We start from the raw sequence: 23,040 nt of genomic DNA, 5'->3' as shown, positions 1-23,040 counted from the left end.
CTCTCCCCCCCCAGTCTCTCTCTCCCCCCCCAGTCTCTCTCTCCCCCCCCAGTCTCTCTCTCCCCCCCCAGTCTCTCTCTCCCCCCCCAGTCTCTCTCTCCCCACCAGTCTCTCTCTCCCCACCAGTCTCTCTCTCCCCCCCCAGTCTCTCTCTCCCCCCCCAGTCTCTCTCTCCCCCCCCAGTCTCTCTCTCCCCCCCAGTCTCTCTCTCCCCCCCAGTCTCTCTCTCCCCCCCCAGTCTCTCTCTCCCCCCCCAGTCTCTCTCTCCCCCCCCAGTCTCTCTCTCCCCCCCCAGTCTCTCTCTCCCCCCCCAGTCTCTCTCTCCCCCCCAGTCTCTCTCTCCCCCCCAGTCTCTCTCTCCCCCCCCAGTCTCTCTCTCCCCCCCAGTCTCTCTCTCCCCCCCAGTCTCTCTCTCCCCCCCCAGTCTCTCTCTCCCCCCCCAGTCTCTCTCTCCCCCCCCAGTCTCTCTCTCCCCCCCCAGTCTCTCTCTCCCCCCCCAGTCTCTCTCTCCCCCCCAGTCTCTCTCTCCCCCCCAGTCTCTCTCTCCCCCCCCAGTCTCTCTCTCCCCCCCAGTCTCTCTCTCCCCCCCCAGTCTCTCTCTCCCCCCCCAGTCTCTCTCTCCCCCCCAGTCTCTCTCTCCCCCCCCAGTCTCTCTCTCTCCCCCCCCAGTCTCTCTCTCCCCCCCAGTCTCTCTCTCCCCCCCCAGTCTCTCTCTCCCCCCCCAGTCTCTCTCTCCCCCCCCAGTCTCTCTCTCCCCCCCAGTCTCTCTCTCCCCCCCCAGTCTCTCTCTCCCCCCCAGTCTCTCTCTCCCCCCCAGTCTCTCTCTCCCCCCCCAGTCTCTCTCTCCCCCCCAGTCTCTCTCTCCCCCCCCAGTCTCTCTCTCCCCCCCCAGTCTCTCTCCCCCCCCAGTCTCTCTCTCCCCCCCCAGTCTCTCTCTCCCCCCCCAGTCTCTCTCTCCCCCCCAGTCTCTCTCTCCCCCCCAGTCTCTCTCTCCCCCCCCGTCTCTCTCTCCCCCCCCAGTCTCTCTCTCCCCCCCAGTCTCTCTCTCCCCCCCAGTCTCTCTCTCCCCCCCCAGTCTCTCTCTCCCCCCCAGTCTCTCTCTCCCCCCCCAGTCTCTCTCTCCCCCCCAGTCTCTCTCTCCCCCCCCAGTCTCTCTCTCCCCCCCCCAGTCTCTCTCTCCCCTTAGTCGCTCTCTCTCCCCCCTCAGTCTCTCTCTCACCAGTTTCTCTCTCTCCCTCTCTCTCTCTCTCTCCCCCCTCAGTCGCTCGCTCTCTCCCCTCAATCTCCCCATTTTCTCTCTCTCTCTCCCCAGTCTCTCTCCCCCCAGTCTCTCTACACTCTCTCTCTCTCTCTCTCTCTCTCTCTCCCCCGTCTCTCTCCCCCCTCAGTCGCGCTCTCTCTCCCCCCTCAGTCGCTCTCTCTATCTCCCCAGTCTCTCTCTCTCTCTCTCTCTCTCTCTCTCTCTCCTCTCTCTCTCTCTCGCTCTCTCTCTCGCTCTCTCTCCCCCCCGGTCTCTCTCTCTACTCTCTTTTTCTCTCTCTCTCTCTCCCCTGTCTCTCTCTACCTCAGTCGTTCTCTCTCTCTCTCCCCTCAGTCGTTCTCTCTCTCTCTCCCCTCAGTCGTTCTCTCTCTCTCTCCCTCAGTCGTTCTCTCTCTCTCTCCCCTCAGTCTATCTCTCTCTCTCTCCCCATCTCTTTTCTCTCCCCGTCTCTCTCTCTCTCTCTCTCCCCCCAGTCTCTGTCTGTCTGTCTCTCCTTCCCTCTCTCCTTCCCTCTCTCTCTCCTTCTCTCTCTCTCTCTCGCTCTCTCCTTCCCTCTCTCTCCTTCCCTCTCTCTTCTCCCCCCAGTCTCTCTCTCTCTCTTGCATCACGGGGGCGTTTCATTCCATGTGTGGGCGGGCCTAATCCTGCAGCCTCCGAAACGTCGCTGCCATTTTTTCAATACTGACAGCGACAGCACCAGCACAACAAACCCCCACAGTGCGGCTCCGGCACGGTATCCCGCTCCCGGCCCGCCGGAGCGGGAGTTGAGTTGGGGTCACTCGGGCCGGGCCTCACAACCGCTCGGCCCGAGACACAGAGCGGGGGAGTGGCAGCGGCCGGCCATAAACTGCGCGGCCCTGTAAACTGCCGTTTTACAAAGAAGCCATGGCAACGCCGGATATATTATGATGAGCATTATACCTCTCTAATTTTAATATGGTGTGGCCGGACCTGCTGTGATTTCCAGCAAAAGAAATGTTTTTTTCTCTTTTTTGTTTTTCATACAGACCCCAGCATCTGCAACATTTGACCCCTTGTGACCCCACCTCATTGTTCTTTGATGTAATGTTTTCCTGACTAACCTGTTTGGACACCATTCACACCTTTGATTGCTGTGATTATCTCTCTGCCGAGGTGTGATAAATGGCAGTTAGAAAGATTACCTGTAATCATCTGGCATTATTCTCTGACTATATAAGCTGTGTCTTTATGCATCTCTCCACTTCACCTGACGAAGGAGCAGCGCTCTGAAAGCTTGTGATTTCAATAAAGCTGTTGGACTATAACCTGGTGTTGTGTGACTTCTTACATTAATTTTAATATGTTTGCTTACATTGAATTTTGTAAATGGGTGTAGAGATTTCAGGGCGCAAACTATAATCTGTGTCCCACAAATATGTGGCACAACATACTAGAGTGCCATTCACTGTTGGAATGAGCTGTGTGCTCAGTTATATGCAGTTCTTTAATATTCAAACTCTGTTGTGCTTTATTTTCATGCCATAGGTTTCATTTTGTTAGGTCTCTGGATAGGAGAAACTACGTCTAACTTACTCATTATAACTCCTGTACGCAGCCTGGTCCTCAATACAGTGGCAGACCTGCCTAGATTAAAGTTGTATACCTAGTCTCTATCTGTTGTCTGCAAACTGGCGCAAAACTGCTTGTCTTTGATTTTCAACAATTTCTGTATGACTTTTCTGCTCAAATGTTCATATTGGCAAATCAAAACTAAATGACAGCTTTATGTTCAGTTAGTTACTGAAAAGTAAGCTTTACTGGGCTTTTTTTGCCTTGGTCTGTGTGCGTGCATCAGATAAGAACAGCAGCACAAGAAGAGACATACTCATTTGAAATAGCTGCATTCTACGCCATAGAAGCAGTAAAGGGTAGGCACTAGAATAGTTGTCAGAAGTCTGCTCTAATGTACTTTTTAAAAAATTTGTTCATGGGATGTGAGTGTCGCTGGCAAGGCCAGCATTTATTGCCCATCCCTAGTTGCCCTCGCGAAGGTGGTGGTGAGCCGCCGCCTTGAACCGCTGCAGTCCATGTGGTGAAGATATTCCCACAGTGCTGTTAGGGAGGGAGTTCCAGGATTTTGACCCAGCGACGATGAAGGAACGGCGATATACTTCCAAGTCAGGATAGTGTGTCATTTGGAGGGGAACTTGAAGGTTGTGGTGTTCCCATGTGCCTGCTGCCCTTGTCCTTCTAGGTGGTAGAGGTCGCGGGTTTGGGAGGTGCTGTCGAAGAAGCCTTGGCGACTTGCTGCAGTGCATCTTGTAGATGGTACATACTGCAGCCGTGGTACGCTGGTGGTGGAGGAAGTGAATGTTTAAGGTGGTGGATGGGGTGCCAATCAAGCGGGCTGCTTTGTCTTGGATGGTGCCGAGCTCCTTGAGTATTGTTGGAGCTGCACTCATCCATGCATGTGGAGAGTATTGCATCACACTCCTGACTTGTGCCTTGTAGATGGTGGAAAGGCTTTGGGGAGTTAGGAGATGAGACACTCGCTGCAGAGTACCCAGCCTCTGACCTGCTCTTGTTGCCACAGTATTTATGTGGCTGGTCCATAAGTTTCTGATCAATGGTGACCCGCCCCCCAGGATATTGATGGTGGGGGATTTGGCGATGGCAATGCCGTTGAATGTCAAGGGACGGTGGTTAGATGCTCGCTTGTTGGAGATAGTCATTGCCTGGCACTTGTGTGGTGCGAATGTTACCTGCCACTTATCAACCCAAGCCTGAATGTCATCCAGGTCTTGCTGCATGTGGGCATGGACTGCTTCATTATCTGAGGAGTTGTGAATGGCACTGAACACTGCAGTCACCAGCGAACATCCCCACTTCTGATGTTATGATGGAGGGAAGGTCATTGATGAAGCAGCTGAAGATGATTGGGCATAGGACACTGCCCTGAGGAACTCCTGCAGCAATGTCTTGGGACTGTGATGATTGACCTCCAACCACCACAACCATCTTCCTTTGTGCTAGATATGACTGCAGCCAGTGGAGAGATTTCCCCCCAATTCCCATTAACTTCAGTTTTACTAGGGCTCCTTGATGCCACCCTTGGTCAAATACTGCCTTGATGTCAAGGGCAGTCACTCACTCCTCGCCTCTGGAATTCAGCTCTTTTGTTTATGTTTGGACTGAGGCTGTAATGAGGTCTGGAGCCTAGTGGTCCTGGTGGAACCCCAACTGGGCATCAGTGAGCAGGTTATTGGTGAGTAAGTGCTGCTTGATAGCACTGTCGATGACACCTTCCATCACTTTGCTGATGATTGAAAGTAGACTGTTGGGGCAGTAATTGGCCAGATTGGATTTGTCCTGTTTTTTGTGGACAGGACATACCTGGGCAGTTTTATACGTTGTCGGATAGATGCCAGTGTTCTAGCCATACTGGAACAGCTTGGTTAGAGGCGCGGCTAGCTCTGGAGCACAAGTCTGGAGCACAAGTCTTCAGCACGACAGCCGGGATGTTGTCTGGGCCCATAGCCTTTGCTGTATCCAGTGCGCTCAGCCGTTTCTTGATATCACGTGGAGTGAATCGAATTGGCTGAAGACTGGCTTCTGTGGTGGCGGGGACCTCAGGAGGAGGCCGATATGGATCATCCACTCAGCACTTCTGGCTGAAGATAGTTGCCAACACTTCAGCTTTGTCTTTTGCACTCACGTGCTGGGCTCCACCATCATTGAGGATGGGGATATTCAGGGAGCTTCCTCCTCCAGTTAGTTGTTTAATGGTCCACCACCATTCACGACTGGATGTGGCAGGACTGCAGAGCTTTGATCCGTTGATTGTGGGATTGCTTAGCCCTATCTCTGGCATGCTGCTTCCACTTTTTTAGCATGCATGTAGTCCTGTGTAGCAGCTTCCCCAGGTTGGCACCGTTTTTTAGGTACGCCTGGTGCTGCTCGTGGCATGCTCTTCTACATTCCTTTTTGAGCCAGGGTTGGTCACCTGGCTTGATGGTAATGGTAGAGTGAGGGATATGCCGGGCCATGAGGTTATAGATTTTGCTTGAAAACATCATAATAGGAAATTATTAAAGGTCAGCAGTTTAGTTTGTCATTGTGAAACTGCTTTGTGATCAGAATACATGCTAGTTTTGTTCACTAAACCAGCATGTTAAAATGCTGAAGGAATAGTATCCCTTGTTAAACATGTAGTATGCCTTCCGACAAATTGTATTGATTTCAATTTTAAATTATAATTTTATAACTTTCCTACCTCCACCCTACCTCCAATTGGCTAGTATCAGATATATTGAACTTGTCACTGTACCACCCACTGCCAAGCAAATAGTATTAGTCTGCAATTGAGTTGAAATCTACAGCCCCTCTGTGGCTCCACCTGTCTGCTTTTAATATGATCTATCTGGTGGCATAGCAAAAGTACTGGTTACTTAAGAATAGTTTAATTGAATTACTGATGGTGATTGTACAGGTTGAGCGTCCTGAATCCGGCAACCTCGGGACCGAGGCCAAGCCGGTTTTCGTGTTTTTCCGGACTTCAGAATGTGTTTCTGATGTCCGAAGTCTGGAAATATCGCAACCTGGGCTCGGGCGTTTCCGGACTTCAGACATCAGAAACACGTTCCGAGTCTGGAAATGCCTGGGCCGCTCCGCGTAGCGCTGACTCGTTTCTCTGTCCCTCCCCTTCTGTTAAAGGGGAGGGATGCTGCGAGCTCTGCAGAGCATCCGATGGTGCACACTAGGCTACCAGGGCGGCATGGTGCCGTGGCCGCAGCCTGGCGGAAACGGTTTGACAGGGTGTCCGGATTCCGACATTTTACGGATTCCGGACGACCCTGCCACCAATCGGCCCGGATTCTGGAACATTCCGGAACTCCGGATTTTGGACGCTCAACCTGTACCAACATTGCCAATGAAAATATGTCACTGCTAAATTCTACAATTTTATTTGACCAGTCAATCTTCTGTACGAAAGCACCTTTTGCGATAAAGTAATTTCAGGATCTTCATGCTTAACCATTAATGAAAGGCATACATGTTTGTTATTGTAAGCTGTTTGCAGAATCATATATGTGAATAATAAATGGCTCGGGTATTAAAGTTTCCTTATACTGTGTAATATATATATTTTTTTCTCACTAAATTGAAATGTAATACAGATTTATAAAGCTAAATGTTGAGTAAAATTGAATGTGACAAAAACCATGGAACATTTCATTTAACATAATTTTAGGAATAAGCTGTAAGCAAATAGAAATTGGAACCAATGCCTCTTCCTAACCTATAGTACTCACCCCCGTGTTCGCTGACCTACCTTGGCTCCCGGTTAAGCAACGCCTCGATTTTCAAAATTCTCATCCTTGTTTTCAAATCCCTCCATGGCCTCGTCCCTCCCTATCTCTGTAATCTCCTCCAGCCCCACAACTCCCCAAGATATCTGCGCTCCTCTAATTCTGCCCTCTTGAGCATCCCTGATTTTAATCGCTCAACCATTGGTGGCCGTGCCTTCAGCTGCCTAGGCCCTAAGCGCTGGAATTTCTTCCCTAAACCTCTCCACCTCTCTTTCCACCTTTTAAGATTCTCCTTAAAACCTACCTCTTTGACCAAGCTTTTGTCATCTGCCCTAATTTCTCCTTATGTGGCTCGGTGTCAAATTTTGTTTTATAACACTCCTGTGAAGCACCTTGCGACATTTTATTACGTTAAAGGCACTGTATAAATACACGTCGTTCACTTGTGTGTTGGTCACAGGTGTATCAGAGTTTTTCCAGTGAAAACACAAGTATAGGGCTTCTAAATTTCATGTGTAGTCTTTATCATTTTATATTTTTTTCATCTTTTTTGCTTTTCTTTACCACTCCACCCAAAGTCAGAATTGAACTAGTTCATTAATGTCTTTTAGGAGGGGGACCTGACACCCCTCCACCCCTACTATGACTCCTGTCCAGGTGATGTAGTTGACTATTAATGCCCTCTGAAGTGGCCTAGCAAGCCACTCTGTTAGGGAAACTAGCGATGGCCATTAATGCAACCGTGCCAGCATCGGCCAAATTCCATGAGCAAATTTTAATGCAGTTGACTGTGATACCCTGGCAGCAGCCAGGATGCCTTTGTCTATGGCGCCAGAGCTATTTCAAGGAATATGCACATTGATTGGATGTCCTTTACCCTCCCTGATCTCTTCACCCCTCCACTTTTTCCTCTGCTCTGTGGCATCCACCCCAATGATTTGGAGGGCCAGCTCCTCAAGCATGTATGGTGGTGTTGGTTAATTGGTTTGCCGCCAGTGTGGGTTCTCCATAGTTGTGGGAAGCCTCCTTTTAATAAAATTCAAACTTCTAGTATTAGAATATAATGAGGGACACGCCCCTGACTAGCTTACATTCCACCTGATGTGGAAAGATAAGTATAGAGCGTGCAAGTAGTTTGAGGAGCCATATTGACTTGGTGACAAACATGCAATAGTTACGCGAGGCAAAGGAAACCTTTCTCTTCAATAGCCACCAAGTTGCAGCTGCAGCTTTACAGACATACTTATGATGCGAGGGTTGGGGCAAGTGCTATCCCCACTGCAGTGGTAACATGCTGTGGACTCAGTAACTTGGTGCATGTGTAGTACAGGCATTCATCTCCTGGTGGTCCCACTTTTGTTAACACTCCTTTGGCACCCTTCCTTAGCCCAGTAAACAAATTTCTCATTTGGTGCCACGAGCTATGGACATTGGAGGTGGCATTAACATAGTTAGCCAATTCCTGCCATGCCTGCTGCACAAAGACTGGGATAAGAGGGTTTCCCTCTTCAAACAAAACATTTCACCTTTCTCTGCAACTACTCCAGCTGCAAATCCACATTTCTTCTTGATTGAGCAATTCTTAGCCACAACATTAGGCTCCAGGAAATATTCAACGGGAGCACTTTAAGTGTGGCAGGCCTTTAAAAGCTGCTGCACTCCTCATTCCACGCTCACCTGTTGTCATAGCAAACTCTGAAAATGATAGCAACGCACAAGGGATGTACTTAAACTATGCTGAATCAGCTGGGTTCTGCAGGCATCTCTGTGGGAATGCTACTTTTTCCTTGCAAATAGGCAGCTGGCCCATATTAACCAGCTTCTCTCCCATCAAACACTGGATACCGGTTGAGAATCACCACAAACTAAACTGCACTTCAAAGTAATTAATTGTCTGTGAAGGACTTTGGAAGATTTCTCAAAGATGTGCTAAAGTACTTTACAAGTCTTTCTTTTCTAACATTAGAAATTCAAAGATGGTTCTGTGGACAATCAGTTTTTAATCCAAATTTAAAGTTTAAAAATTTGGATCTACAGTAGTTTTGGTTATACTGGAGATGATGAAGTTGTGCCATGTTTATGTTGGTAAACTCAAGAGGGTAGTGGATAGATATTTGGCTTGAGGGCTATGAGAGAGATTGGTACATAAGGAAAGAAAAATCTGCTTCATTAAGTTTAGTCGTAAAGGATTGCCTGGGCATATCGCATAATAAAAAAAATTGGGTGAGTTGGATCAAATGCCCATATTGGAACCAGACAGATTTTCTATGCACTCTGCCCAGTCAATCCTTTACATCCAAACACAGCAAGAGGAAAATCTACTCCATTATTTGCTGCTCTGATGGACTGGAATGGTTTTATTCCATTCCTGTACATCCCAATGTTCCTGAGAGTAAAGAACGGTGTAACTAAGGTATTAAACAATAAATCCATGAGTGTCTTTGTGGGATCAGTCGCTTAGTTCTTAAAATTCCAGGAGCTGGAAATTGTATCCACATTTTTAGATTATAACCAAACTTATCAATGACATCCTCTCTCATTTGAATTTTTATTTAGGGGATGAAAAATAATTGTATTCTTAGAACTTTCATTGCGTGCAATATAGGGAAAATTTGTACCGTGCCAAAAATGGATACATGCGTTTATAGGTGGTGTCCAAACAAAAATGCAAACTAATCTTTTTAGGTCCAAAATTGTGTTAAACTTGTGTTGGTATGAATCCTGTTTTTAATTTGAGATATTTTTAGATCTAATTTCTAAGAGTACTTTACTCTTTGAGGGATTTCCATAAACACCACTCTCGATGCTTTTAGCATGAATTGCTAAATGGTAATCATTTAATGAGGGGGGTGGTTAATTAGATAAAAGGCTTTTTAGTTAACTGAGAAGTTTGCTAGGATCATTTGTGGTTGAAGCCGATGTTTAATACAGCGGCAACTTTGTATTATATTCTGAAGGTCACCAACTCTATAGGTAAGTTGTCTTGATTATGGTCTGTCTGCGAAGTATGGTAAACCAGCAGTGAAGTTTGTTGTACGATAGCTGCTAGCATGAGATGTTTTAAAAAAAAACTATATTCTTCTATTTAGTTGAAGGAAAAAAATCACACCGCTGCTTTAAATGATTGCAGATCTGTACCTGATGAAGTGGCTTTTTAGAGCCATGATCTGCAAAATGAAGGGTTCAGCCAATGCTTTTTTCTGATTGGCGCTCCAGATGGAATTTTGTAAATACTGTAATACAAGTACAAGAGAAATTGATCACTGAGGATTTAAAACTGCAGAGCATCTTGCAGAATTCACAACAAAATGAAGAATTATCTAAAGGTGCAGAATAGTTATAATTATCAGCCAATTCTACTATTGTCTGTCAGGACTTTTAATTAAAAATTTGTATTGTTTTACAGATCTTTAAATCATCACACAGACTTCAAAAATATTTGGACCAGGCCACTCTACATTCCACTTTTTTTAATTTAATTTTTGTTTTTAAAGCAACCACTATTAGTGTGGGTCCTCTGGGATCGAAGATATGTGATGGAACACACTAAGGATATGTGGAATATTTTTCCATCAGTACATTAGGTTTTTTTTAAGGTGTGTGTGTGTGTAAGGTGTGTGTGTGTGTGGTTTTTTTAAGTTTAACAATTTTAGATCCAGTGTGCTTTTATGAATTCTGTAGGATACAATGCCAAGGTTCTGTAAACTAATCATGTGACACTAATGACTGCAGTGGTAGGTATTCAGTGGGAAGTGTGGTATTCGGTGGGAAGTGTGATACCAATCAGTCTACTGTGTGTTCTCAAACAAAGTCTGCTCTCAAATACTAAGGAATTAAGTTACACAAAGATAATATATACATTAAAATGAAAGACATAATGTGTAAATGTGATTTATTTTTAATAAACCAGTATTAGAGCAGACATTTCAATGAGTGGATGCAGTAAATTTAAAGATTATATTTGAACAAAATGTAACCTTTAATAGAAGAGATACAGATGTAAACGTTTTAACTTAATTTTATTTTGGGGGGGTAATGATTAGAAAAAGATTTTTTATAATTGAGTGCAAATTCAGCTTGAGTGCTACCTGTAGCTAATGTGTGAAAAGCAAAGTGAACCTTACAGAACCTCAGTGTGAAGAGTGTTTAATCTGATGTTTGTATAAAGTGGTTACAAATGGCAGGGAGATTTTAACTGTAACACTATTTTCAGTAAGAACTTTTTTTTAAGCTAAACTAAATTTCTCATTATAAATGTGATAAATGTTGGTCTTGACCACCAACTGTGATATGTTGTCGTCTATATGCATTTTAAATAGCCTTGTGGCTGAAAATGGACAAACATAATTTTAGTGTCTGGTACTCACATTTTTATTAAAAGCAATGTATTAAATTTAAAAAGCCATAAAGTTTGAAAGGGTGTGATATTTGGAATTGAGATGGGTTCGCTAAAAATCCCATTGGGGAAAGTTGCTAATCTGCAATGTTAGCAAAGGTCGCTTTTAATGACCTATTGCATTTTCATTTTGGCCAAGGATCTCGGCTCTTCTACAGCTGACTTGACAGTCAAAAGTTTACATGTGCACTAACTGACTTTAAGCTAGCAGTTTTAACTTGTCAAAAGCCATGCCGGCATAAAGGAATGAATACCTTGCATTTGCAATTGATGTAATTTTATTCTGTTGCATAAAGTGTAGGTGCAAACCTGTTTAATGTAACATTGTGTCTTTGGATATGTCATTTGTCAGCAATAAAATTTCCTAAAATTACCTACGTGAGTCTTTGTAGTTTTTTATGTAGGTACAATAAATGTAGTCATGGTCTTTGACTCAAATGTAGCCATTAAACAGAAGATGTAAATATTTTAGTATTTTACTGGTTTAAAAAAATGTTTTAGAAATGCAAGTTCAGCTTCATTGTTCTGTACACAAGAGCTGCAGGTAGCAATGTGAACCTTACGGAACCTAAGCTACTTATTCAGATTTGTACTGTGCATAGTTTTATGCTTATTTGGCTACATGCAACAAATGCTATTTTATATACTATGCTGTCATTTATATTTTAAGTCTGTAGGAAATGTCACTTTGAAATTTTTATCAAATAGGTAAATTTTCTATCTAAAAACTAAATTAAGGCCCAGCTCTGTAACTGGAGAACTTTTATATGATGTGGTTGATCTCCTGTTGTGCTGATGGAGCCTGGTGATTAATACATATTCTAGCCACACAGTTATTTCTCAACTTTAAAATGAAACATCCATTCAGGTGCCTTGCTTTTAAATGTTTGCGTAACTAATTACTTGCATTTCACAATCTCATCGTAACCTGTAAGCTTTCAGTTCAAGTACCTGTATTACCTGTGCGGTGAGGGATCCATCGCAGTTAACAGAAAACTTGGACCACCCATATTCCACCTCCAAACTATTGCTACTGTTTTGTTTGGGGAGGGGAAAGGAATCTGTAAACCCCAAACTCCAGGAAACTTGTACCTCCTTGTCCTAGTTCTGACTGGTAAATATTCACAGTAAAATCTAGTGTATATGTGTGAGATGCTGTTATTTTACAAAAGCAATTTATTTAAAAACTCAATAAAGTGGGGTGTACACCACTCCCTTACTTAAAAGAATGGCTGCGCCAAATCTCTCAATGTTGTTCACAGTATATTAGACACTAAAAGGTGGCACTTAAAATCCAGTTTGCTGCATTGATTGCCATTTCAAATTTAAGCAAAAACACATTATGCAACAATCTGCAGTAGCAGTGTATTTTGGATATTTCCTTAACCAATGCAATTTTTGTAATCTTCCAGACAAAAGATCTGACTCTGAAGTGAAGAAGGAAGAGAAAGGTAAGCTTCATCTTGTGCACTAACTGCCTGTGGCAACAGTTATTTTGGGTGATTTAGCAATTGTGGTTTAGGACATTGAAAAATGTGCATCTTATTGGTACGTAGATAGTTATGCAGTTGGCCAAAGTTACAGTCCGAGTCTTGTATGGCCATTTGGATTTGATCTGATGGGGTGAGAGACAGTTCACTACTTTTACAGGAAGCTTTGTGTTATCCGGAGGCTAAATGTCTGGCAAGCTCAAGCCACCGGCAAAAATCAGGAGCCGTTTTGTTAGGTTTTTTTTCTTCTCGTGGCTTTTTTTTTTCCAACAGTCAGGCTCTGCAAAGTCTCTGTAGCTTAGCAACAGCTTCAGAGACGCTTCCAAGGTACGGGCCGACTGTTTAGAAGCTGTTGCTAAGCAACAGTGTTTGTTGTCAGATACGGAGATGAAAAGCTCCGTATGCTTCAACATTAACGCTGGTGTGTCCGGCAGTTTTGAGGGAACGGCAACAGCTCGGTCCCGTCGGTGCCGGATAGCACAAAGTTTCCTGTAATTGGTTAAGATTGAACATTGTAGTATCAGTAGGAAGTAGTGCACGGAATTAACTCTCAGGATCAGCCAGGCTTCACTGAGGTAGACCTGCTGTTTGCGGCTCTCAACACTTGTGTGGTTGTAGAAGCCTTTAATTCGACAACCCCACTCACTTCCTGGTGAACAAGGAAATGTGATGAAGAAACATAGGGGAGGGACATCTGAAAGTCATAAGCCAGAACCAGGTAAAATGTATTCAGGAAGCAAGCATATCAAGTGGATGCATTTAAAGTTGCATCACCGCTAAAATCATTATTGAACATTGGAAAAGGTTCTTAAACCATTTAAGGTCACTTGAAGTTTACTATTTCAGAAAATAGTTCTTATGTAGCCACTTAATCCCTTGAGAATTGTTTGCATAATAAATTTACTTGGTGAATTGAAGAGCTGCAATTTAGTATTTTTTTGTTAAAACAACACAGATTACGGGGCAATATAATAGAAGTGTTGAAAATTATGAAAGGATGGGGTAACGTGGTTAGAAGCAGATAGTTTCCAGTAGTTGAGGGGGTCAAGAACGAGGGGCCATAGATACAAGATTAAATGTAAGAGATTTAGAACAGAAGGCTCAAGAAACTTATTTATACAGTTGTAAGGAAGTGGAATTCACATTCGGGGTTAGTGGTTGAGGCAGACATTGTCAACTTCAAGATTAGATTGAATAGGTGGATGAAGGAAAAGGGTTATGGGAACAGGTTGGGTAAATATGCTTAGAACTATTTGCTCGAGTGGAAGGTAAACACCAGCATGGACTAGTTGGGGCGAATGGCCTGCTTCCCTGTTGCAATTTCTATGCATGCACATGCAAATATTAAGTGGATTTGCCTTGAGCTAAACTGGAAAAAAATGTACCTCCATGTTGCCTTTTTTGCAATTACTTTTGTGATTTTCACAGATGTGGACTCCTGCACTATTATAATTATTACTGACTGTCTCAGTTTGGCAAATCTAGTTTGTGGTGGAAAACCTGATTTCATTAAAAGGGAAATTTTGTAGGTGCCTGGAGATGCAAAACTTGCAATCTTTTCACACTAGATGGCACTGTAAATTAAAGAATGACTGACGTTGTCCATTTTGGGTTTGATGTGTAAAATGGCACAGGCAATTACAATGTGTGGTTTTCATATGTGCATTGCATATATGTAAGAACATTACCACAGACTACACCATACCATATCTACTTCCAACAACTCTCTTCTAGCAAGCCATTAAATGGTTAGAGAGGGGAGTCTAGGGATCAATACTTTGAAAGCCAAGTACACTTGTAACATGCATTTATCTTAATGCTTTAAAAAAAAACTCTAGTACATAACTGTGTGGAAAACCTTGTGGATCTCTAAATTGTCTATTGTATAGCATTATATGAACACTTCATAATTTTGGAATTAAAACAGGATATGTTGGAAATGTACAGCAGGTCCATCAGCACCTAAAACATTCTATGACTGTCACGGGGCTGTTTTGCTAGGGTTTCGGTAGTAGACCCAAGTGCAGGAAACCTATCCAAGGACTCGAAACCAGGTAGAACTTGAAAGATGCTTCCTTGAGACTCGAGAACATAGAAAGAGGGTAACACTCGAAAACACAGAGACATAGTAACACTCGAAAGGCAATTCCTTGAACCTCAAACACAGAGAGACTCGAGAGAGAGCTGCTACCTGCAGGCAGGCGAACCCAGGACTGAGCAAAGAGGACAGGAAACAGGAAGCTTAAATACAGGCCAGAGTGGTCACGTGACATAATTAATCAAATGAGACAGGAGACAAATACATTAACAAGACACAGGTGAGGCCAGAGGCATAGAGACAAAACAGGGACAAAACCGAACAACTTTATTAACTAGCCTGATTACTCTGATGAGATCAATTACTCGAGAAACAGGTGAGGAGAGGGGCCCAAAGGTACGGCAGCAGCGCACCGAAGCCTCAAAAACCGCCCTCAGGCGGCGAGCAGAGGGAAGTGCCGCTGAAGCCGTTACAGTGACTATGACCATGGTGCATTATCCCTCCATTCTCCTCAAGCTCTCTGCAACATTTGTCAGTTGATAACAATATACTCTTCCAATACCTCTCTCCCATTGTCCAGCTCTATGGAACTAGCCTAGCTTAGTTCCACTCTTAACTATCCAATTGTGAAAGAAGCATCTCTCGCAACAGCTTCTTTTCCTGGCCCCGGAGTGTCCCAATGATCTATCCTTGGCCTCTTCTTTCACATCTACATGCTGCTGCCTTGGCAATATCATCCACAGACAAGTGGTCAGCTTCCACAATAACACACATCTATGTCGACACCATCTCTTTCAGCCCCTTCACTACCTCTCTGCTGTTAAATTGCTTGTCCAATATCCAGTCTTAAATGAGCATCAATTGCATTCAGCATAACTTTGGAAAGACTGAATCCATCATCTTTTGCCCCTGCAAAAAACTCCATACCTTCACCACTGATTTCTTCTCCCTCCCTGGCATTTGTTCCAGGCTGAACCAAACTGTTGCAGCCTCAGCATCCAATTCGACTCGAGCTGAGCTTCCAATCCACATCCTCTCCATCACAAACTACTTCCACCTCTAACATCACTCACCTTCACCCCTACCTCAGCCCATCAGTTGCTGAAGCCCTCATTTATGCCTTTTGTCATCTCCAGACTCAATTACTTTGTTCTCTTGGCTGGCTTCCCATCCTCCACCCGTAACAACTTTAGCTGGTTCACAGTTCGGGGCTCGCATCCTATCCCCTGCCAAGTTCAGCTCCTGAATTGTCTCAGTAGTCGCTGACCTATGTTGGCTCCCAGTTTTTCAACGCCTCAAATTTAAAATTCTCACCCTTGTGTTTAAATACCTCAACAGCCTTGCCACTTCCCATCTCTATCCTTCCTCACACTTTCCTTCCTTCTGTTCCTCTGATACCAGTCTTTTGTGCATCTTTCTCTTTACTGCACCATTGACTGCTATTCCTTCAGCTGTTTAGGCCCCATGCTCTGGAATACCCTTCCTAAACCCACCTCCATCTCCCTCTCCTTTAAGATTTTACTTATAACCCACCTCTATGTTCAAGATTTCAGTCATCCCTCATAATCTCTTCTTTGGTGCAGTGTAGGTTTTTCTCATGCCTCTGGACTTTTTTTTATGTTAAAGCTTCTATATAAATGCTTGTGTGAGTGGTGGTATCAACAATTTGTAAATGAATTGATAGCAGAAGTGTGTTTACTTGCCATTTACGAAAATAAGAACATAAGAAATAAGAGCAGGAGTAGGCCATTTGTCCCTTCGAGCCTGCTCCGCCATTCAATAAGATCATGGCTGATCTTCTACCTCAACTCCACTTACCTGCACTATCTCCATATCCCTTCATTCCCTTTAATATCCAAAAAATCTATCAATCTCTGTCTTGAATATGCTCAATGACTGAGCCTCCACAGCCTTCTGGGGGAGAATTCCAAAGATTCACTGACGTAATAAAACTCACTATGTACTTGGTTTGAGCATAAAGCAAGGCTTTAATCAACTTGTTTCAGAACATGGAGGTCTAGTTGTACTTCACTAGTTCCTTGTCTTACAAAATGTCCCTGGAGAGCTGGGGCCGACGCCCGAGTATTTATACTCCTTGGACGGCACCACCAGCTGGCCATCCAGCGTTATTTCACGAGTAGTCTCTTGATGAATGATGAGATTTATAACATTCTTCCTGCCTAAAAGATTTGGAAGTCTGACGACTTCCTCTTAGCGGATCAGGCGGACCATGAATAGCCGCAGTCTTTTAGATTTTTGTTTATGGCTAGAAGGCACGTCTCCCCAGACCGTGTCTTGGCCCCTGGGCCGCTTGATCCGTACCGGTGGATCGACAGAGCCCGTGTTGCTCTGATCGACCCGAGGAAGGCTGGGGAGATCGTGAGTCCGGGTGCGGGTCCCCACAGGCGCAGAACTGGCTTCATCCTGTTGGATAGCTGGGGATTGACCGGCGTACTGACCTTGGGTGGCCATCCCACGAGGAGTGCTCGGCTCCCCGAGTGGATCCGGTGGAGCAGCTGGCAGATCTGTCAATGCCCCAGGTAGGGCGTCATCTTCGGGGGAGCGCAGAGTGTCGGCATCATCCCCTCGGTCTCTCTATCGGTTGGGTCCGTGGAACCGGCCGGACGGAGCCAGGTCCCGGAGCGAAACGGTGGACTCCCGGCCATCCGGGTACCGCACGTACGTGGGGTTGATGTCCGTGAGTTCTACCTTGTCGACGAGAGGATCGCTTTTAGATGATCGGACGAATCTTCAGAGCAGCACGGGGCCGGGAGCTGCCAACCATGACGGTAGAGACGTCCCATGGGTGGAGCGACGCTGGAAGCTGAAGAATCGCTCGTGAGGTGTGACATTGGTAGACGTAGAAAGGAGAGACCTGATGGAATGCAACACGTCAGGGAGCATAGTTTCCCACTGCTGGTCTGGTAGGTTGCGTGACCTCAACGCAAGATGAACAGCGTTCCAGATGATGGCGTCGTATCTCTCAACTTGTCCGTTACCGATGGGATGGTACGGTGTCGTTTTACTTGTGGCGATTCCCCGTTGGGAGAGAGAACTTTTGAGTTCGCTTGACATGAAGGAGGGACCCCGATCAGAGTGGATGAAATTGGCCGTACCGCAAAGGGAAAAGACTTGATCAAGGCATTTGATCACTGTGGAAGTAAGCATATTGGGACAGGGGAAAGCAAAGGGAAAGTGTGAATATTCGTCCACCATAGTCAGTAAGTAGGTGTTTCGCGTTGAGGAGGGCAATGGCCCTTTAAAGTCAATGGTGAGTCGCTGCATAGTGCGTATGAGCGAGCCATCCGATGGACGGAAGAATTGTGGTTTTTATTCCGCACAAATTCTACAAGAGGAGCACGTTCTTTTCACATCTTCCGTAGAAAATGGGAGATTTTTAGATCGCACAAAGTGCAACATATGGGTAATGCCAGGATGGCATAAGTCAGTATGAAGATCCGCCAGATTCGAAGTTGACATAGAAGAGCAGAATGCACGCGTGAGGGTATCCGGGGCCACATTCTCTTTGCCGGGTCGATAATGTATGGTGTATCCAAAGGCGGCCAATTCCATCCTCCAGAGTTGTATTTTGTTATTCTTGATCTTGGTGCATTTCCGGTTATCCAGGAATGCTGCGCCATGATCTTCACAGAAACCTGGCTGAACAATGGCATCCCTGACACCACCATACAACTAGAAGGACGCACGGTCTTCCGCGCCGACAGAACTGCAGACTCCGGTAAGAGCAAGGGAGGCGGTTTGTGCATTTACACCAACAATGCCTGGTGCACCAACAGTGATATAATTGATAGATCCTGCTCGGCTGATTTGGAATTCTTCATGGTAAGGTGCAGACCCTTCTACCTGCCTCGGGAATTCACGAATGTTATCATCACTGCGGTCTACATCCCACCACACGCTAATGCCAAACTAGCACTGAAGGACCTCTACAGGGCCATCAGCGAACAACAAACTGCACACCCAGACGGAGCTTTTATCGTCGCGGGGGACTTCAATCACACAAACCTAAAAACTGTACTACCGAAATTCCACCAGAATGTCTCCTGCCCCACAAGAGGGGAGAACACACTGGATCAAGTCTACACGAGCATTGTAGACGCTTACAAGGCCATTCCCTGCCCCCACCTTGGGAAGTCTGACCACCTCTCCCTGTTTCTAGCCCCGGCATACAAACCGCTCATCAAAAGAGAGAGAACATCAATGAGAGCAGTGAAAGTATGGCCAGAGGGGGCAGTATCGGAGCTTCAGGATTACTTCGAACGCACTGATTGGGGCATATTTGCCCACAATGACATCGAGGAATACGCATCCACAGTGCTATTCTACATCAACAGCTGCGTCGAGGTCGTCACGACCCACAAAAATATCAGGTCATACCCCAACCAGAAACCCTGGATGAACGGAGAGGTCCGCTCACTGTTGAAAGCACGCGACGCAGCATTTAAATCTGGCGACGCGGCGGCTTACAGAGCAGCTAGGACCAACCTAAAAAAGGGTATCAGGACTGCCAAATGGAAACAGACACTGCGGATAGAGGATCACTTCCGCAACAACTCGGACCCCCGGCGCATGTGGCAAGGCATCCAGGCCATCACTGACTACAAGGGCAAAAACACCAGTCCCCCGGTCAGCGACGCCTCCCTTCCGGAGGAGCTTAACAACTTCTACGCTCGCTTCGACAGGGACAACAAGGAGCCGGCTACCAAAGCCTTGCCACCCCCGGAAGACCAGGTGCTCACTCTGTCGACCTCCGACGTAAGGGGCGCTTTACGCAGAGTGAACACACGAAAGGCTACTGGACCGGATAGCATCCCTGGACGGGTACTCAAGGAATGTGCTGATCAGCTGGCTGATGTCTTCACCACCATCTTCAACCTGTCATTGGCCCAGGCAGTAGTCCCTACCTGCTTCAAGACCGCCACCATCATTCCTGTGCCTAAACAAGCGGCTGTGACGTGTCTGAACGACTATCGACCTGTCGCACTCACACCCATCATAATGAAGTGTTTCGAGAGACTGGTCTTAGTCCACATCAAAGCCAGTGTTCCTGCCTCCCTTGACCAACACCAGTTTGCCTATCGGGCAAACAGATCAACGGAGGATGCAATCACAACTGCTCTACACTCGGCACTGAATCACCTAGATGGTAAGGAGACCTACATCAGAATGTTGTTTATAGACTACAGCTCAGCATTCAACACTATTGTCCCCAACAAGCTGGCCACCAAACTCCAAACTCTTGGCCTGAACACTTCCCTCTGCAACTGGACCCTGGACTTCCTAACAAACAGACCCCAGTCTGTCAAATTAGGCAACCACACCTCTTTCCCCCCCCCCCCCCCCCCCCACCTGACCCTGAACACGGGGGCCCCACAAGGATGTGTGCTGAGCCCCCTCCTCTACTCCCTCTTCACCCACGACTGTGTGGCTGTTAATGGTTCCAACACCATCATCAAGTTTGCAGATGACACCACGGTAGTAGGCCAGATCACCAACAACGATGAGTCAGCCTACAGGGAGGAGGTCCAGCATCTCGTGAAGTGGTGCGCCGACAACAACCTGGCCCTTAACACCAAGAAAACAAAGGAAATAATCGTGGACTTCAGGAAGTCCAAAGGCGGAAGTCACACCCCCATCCACATCAATGGGGCGGAGGTGGAAAGGGTGGCCAGCTTTAAGTTCCTCGGAGTCCACATCACGGAAGACCTCTCCTGGTCCCTCAACACCTCCTCTCTGGTGAAGAAGGCCCAGCAGCGCCTATATTTCTTGAGGAGGCTGAAGGGATGTAATCTGTCACCCCCGATCCTCTCTAACTTCTACCGCTGCACTATAGAGAGCATCCTGACAAACTGTATTACGGTATGGTACGGCAGCTGTAGCTCCCATGACCGGAAAGCCCTGCAGCGGGTAGTCAAAACTGCCCAACGCATTACCGGCACCCGGCTACCGACCATAGAACATATATATCAGAAACGCTGCCTACGGACGGCACGGTCCATCATCAAAGACCCTACCCACCCCAGCCACAGTCTGTTCGCCCTCCTACCATCTGGAAGACGCTACAGATACATTCGCACCCGTACGACCAGATTTAGGAACAGCTTCTTTCCCAGGGCTGTCATCCTACTGAACTCCACAAATAAACACTAAAGCCTGCACATCTGCCGATGCACTTTATTATGGTCATATTTATGCTAATATATATGTACAAATGTATGTTGAAATGTTTAAGTGTCCTAATCCAAATTGTACACTCTCGGGAGCCGCAAGCCTACATTTCGTTGTACTGCACTTGTGCCCTAACAATGACAATAAAAGTTGATTTGATTTGATTTGATCCAGCATAAAGGCCACGGAGTGCTGATCGGTTATAAGTGTGAAATGGTGACGAGCGAGAAAATGACTCCATTTACGTACCGCTTTCAAGATGGCTGTAGCCTCCTTCTCGACAGGAGGATAATGGAGCTCGCTATCCTGCAAAGTTCTGGACAGAAATGCAACGGGTCGACCACCTTGATTCAAGGTAGCAGAGATCGCCACATCCGATGCATCACACTAGACCACGAAAGGAAGATTTTCATCAATGGAATGAAGCGTGACTTTTTCCAGTTGTCGCTTGAGGAGGTTGAAAGCTGAAATAGCCGTTGCCTCCAACGGAAATGACTTTGCGTGAAGCAGGGGCTGCATCTTGTCGGAGAAGTGGGGTATCCATTTTGCATAATAGGCAAACATGCTGAGGGCCCGACGATGAGAGCCGAGATTTGTAGCTGGAGGGAGCTCCTGAAGCGGACACAGTCGCTCCGGATCCGGTTTGATGACACCGTTGCCCACCCAGTAGCCAAGGATGTTGACTACTGATTTCACAGATTTGGACTCATTTAAGGTTAAGTTGTGATGACGGAGAGCGTCAAAATTTCTGGAGGTTGGCATCATGCCCCTTCTGGTCATGACCAGCAATGGTGATATTAGCCAGATATGGAAAAGTGTCCGTTAAGTTCTCCTGTTTGACTAGGCTATCCATTGCCCGTTGAAAGACTGCCACCCCATTGGTGACCCCAAATGGAAGGCGACAAAACTGGTAAAGCCGACCATTTACCTCAAAGGCTGTATACTTCTTGTCCTTTAACGGTACTTGATGATATGAGCTCTTTAAATCAAAAGTTGAAAATACCTTGTAATTGGCAAGGTTATTGACCATGTCGTCGATGCGTGGTAGTGGATAGGCATCCAGGTCGGTTTACTGGTTAATAGTTTGTGAGTAATCGATGCAAAGATGTTTCTTGTTAAAAAATCCTCTGAAGCAACACGACGACTTGAGCCTGCCAGGAAGATGAACATGGCTCAATGATACCGTCAGCTAGAAGGCGAGAGATTTCTGTCTCAATAAAGGATCGATCATCTTGGCTGAAACGTCGTGATTTAGTGACTATGGGCTTACATCAGTGAGAAAGATTGGCAAACAAGGAGGGCTCATCGAGCGAAGCCGCCGAAAGCGCACAAAACGGTCCTTTGGAAATAGTAAGCTCCGGCTTTGACCCTCCAAACTCGAAAGTGAGTCTTTTGTGTTGTTTCTGGAAATCCTGTCCCAGGAGCACATTACTGCATAGGTTCTTATTACTGCATAGGTTCTTGAGCACCCAGAGCCAGGTGGAGAAATAAGTGTGGCCATTGAGAATAAGGTCGACAAGACAGAAGCCGGAAGAATTGGGCGTCTGTGTCGTCGGAGCCATTGCAATTTCCCTCTCCGAGGGGTAAATACGCAATTTTAACTTGCTGACAGCCCGCTCACTAATGAAGCTGTCAGAGCTGCATGAGTCGATTAGTGCACTCAATGTGTCCATTTACCGAAACCTTGGTGGCTGCATGGGACAGACTTTGGGGAAAAACAGCTGTGATGGGAGGAGGGGCAGTTTTACCCTTGACAGCTGTAACCTTAGTAGTGGTTCTTGGGGGAGTAGCAGTTTTATAGATAGTAGCTGCAAAACTAACAGGAGCTCTCGACCGGTATACCTTAGAAAAGTGGCCTTTCTTACTAACAGCGGCTCTTGACTGGCATACCTTAGAAAAGTGACCTTTCTTACTGCAATGATTGCAGGTCGCATTACGAGCAGGATAAAATTTCCTGTAATGGAACGCAACTCCACAGAAGAAACACTTCCTTCCAGACTGCCAAGATGCCGCTAGGGCGGGGTAGTCATCAGTGTAGGTTTCTAGGGTAGGGTTGTCATCAGCCGGGTTGGCGTCGTCATCCGTGAGGGCTTCCGCCCGAGGCCTATCGTGATAGCAGCAGCCCGTGCACGTGGTGAAAGATAGGTGTCTGCATTCCTCTTTGCTAAGTCCAGAGAACATGCCTGGTCATAGGCAGCCTATAACTTGAGGGTTTTATTCTCCAACAGACGCTGACGTATGAAGGGAGACGCAATCCCATTAATAAAGGAATCACGAATTAACTCCTCCTGGTACTGCTCAGCTGTAACAGCTTTAAGATTACAATCCTTGCTGAGCCTGCGAAGTTTCTGAAGGAATTCGTCAAGTGATTCCCCGGGTTGTTGTCGAGTTGTAGC

General features: G+C 46.1%; 1 protein-coding gene across 6 annotated transcripts in view; it reads left to right on the top strand.

The window, feature by feature from the left end:
• The window catches only part of unm_hu7910 (un-named hu7910), a 426,260-nt gene that overhangs the window by 155,899 nt on the left and 247,321 nt on the right, over window positions 1-23,040 (top strand). For all 6 annotated transcript variants that reach the window (XM_085993023.1, XM_085993021.1, XM_085993025.1 and 3 more), the window contains one exon: window positions 12,340-12,378. In XM_085993023.1, the coding sequence (XP_085849149.1) occupies window positions 12,340-12,378 (39 nt within the window). The remainder of the gene's footprint in view (window positions 1-12,339; window positions 12,379-23,040) is intronic.

Source organism: Somniosus microcephalus, chromosome 7, assembly GCF_052327205.1.
Source record: "Somniosus microcephalus isolate GS21.2 chromosome 7, FLI_Smic_1.0, whole genome shotgun sequence".
Classification (NCBI taxonomy): Eukaryota; Metazoa; Chordata; class Chondrichthyes; order Squaliformes; family Somniosidae; genus Somniosus; species Somniosus microcephalus.
This window is presented reverse-complemented; position numbering and strand designations above follow the sequence as displayed.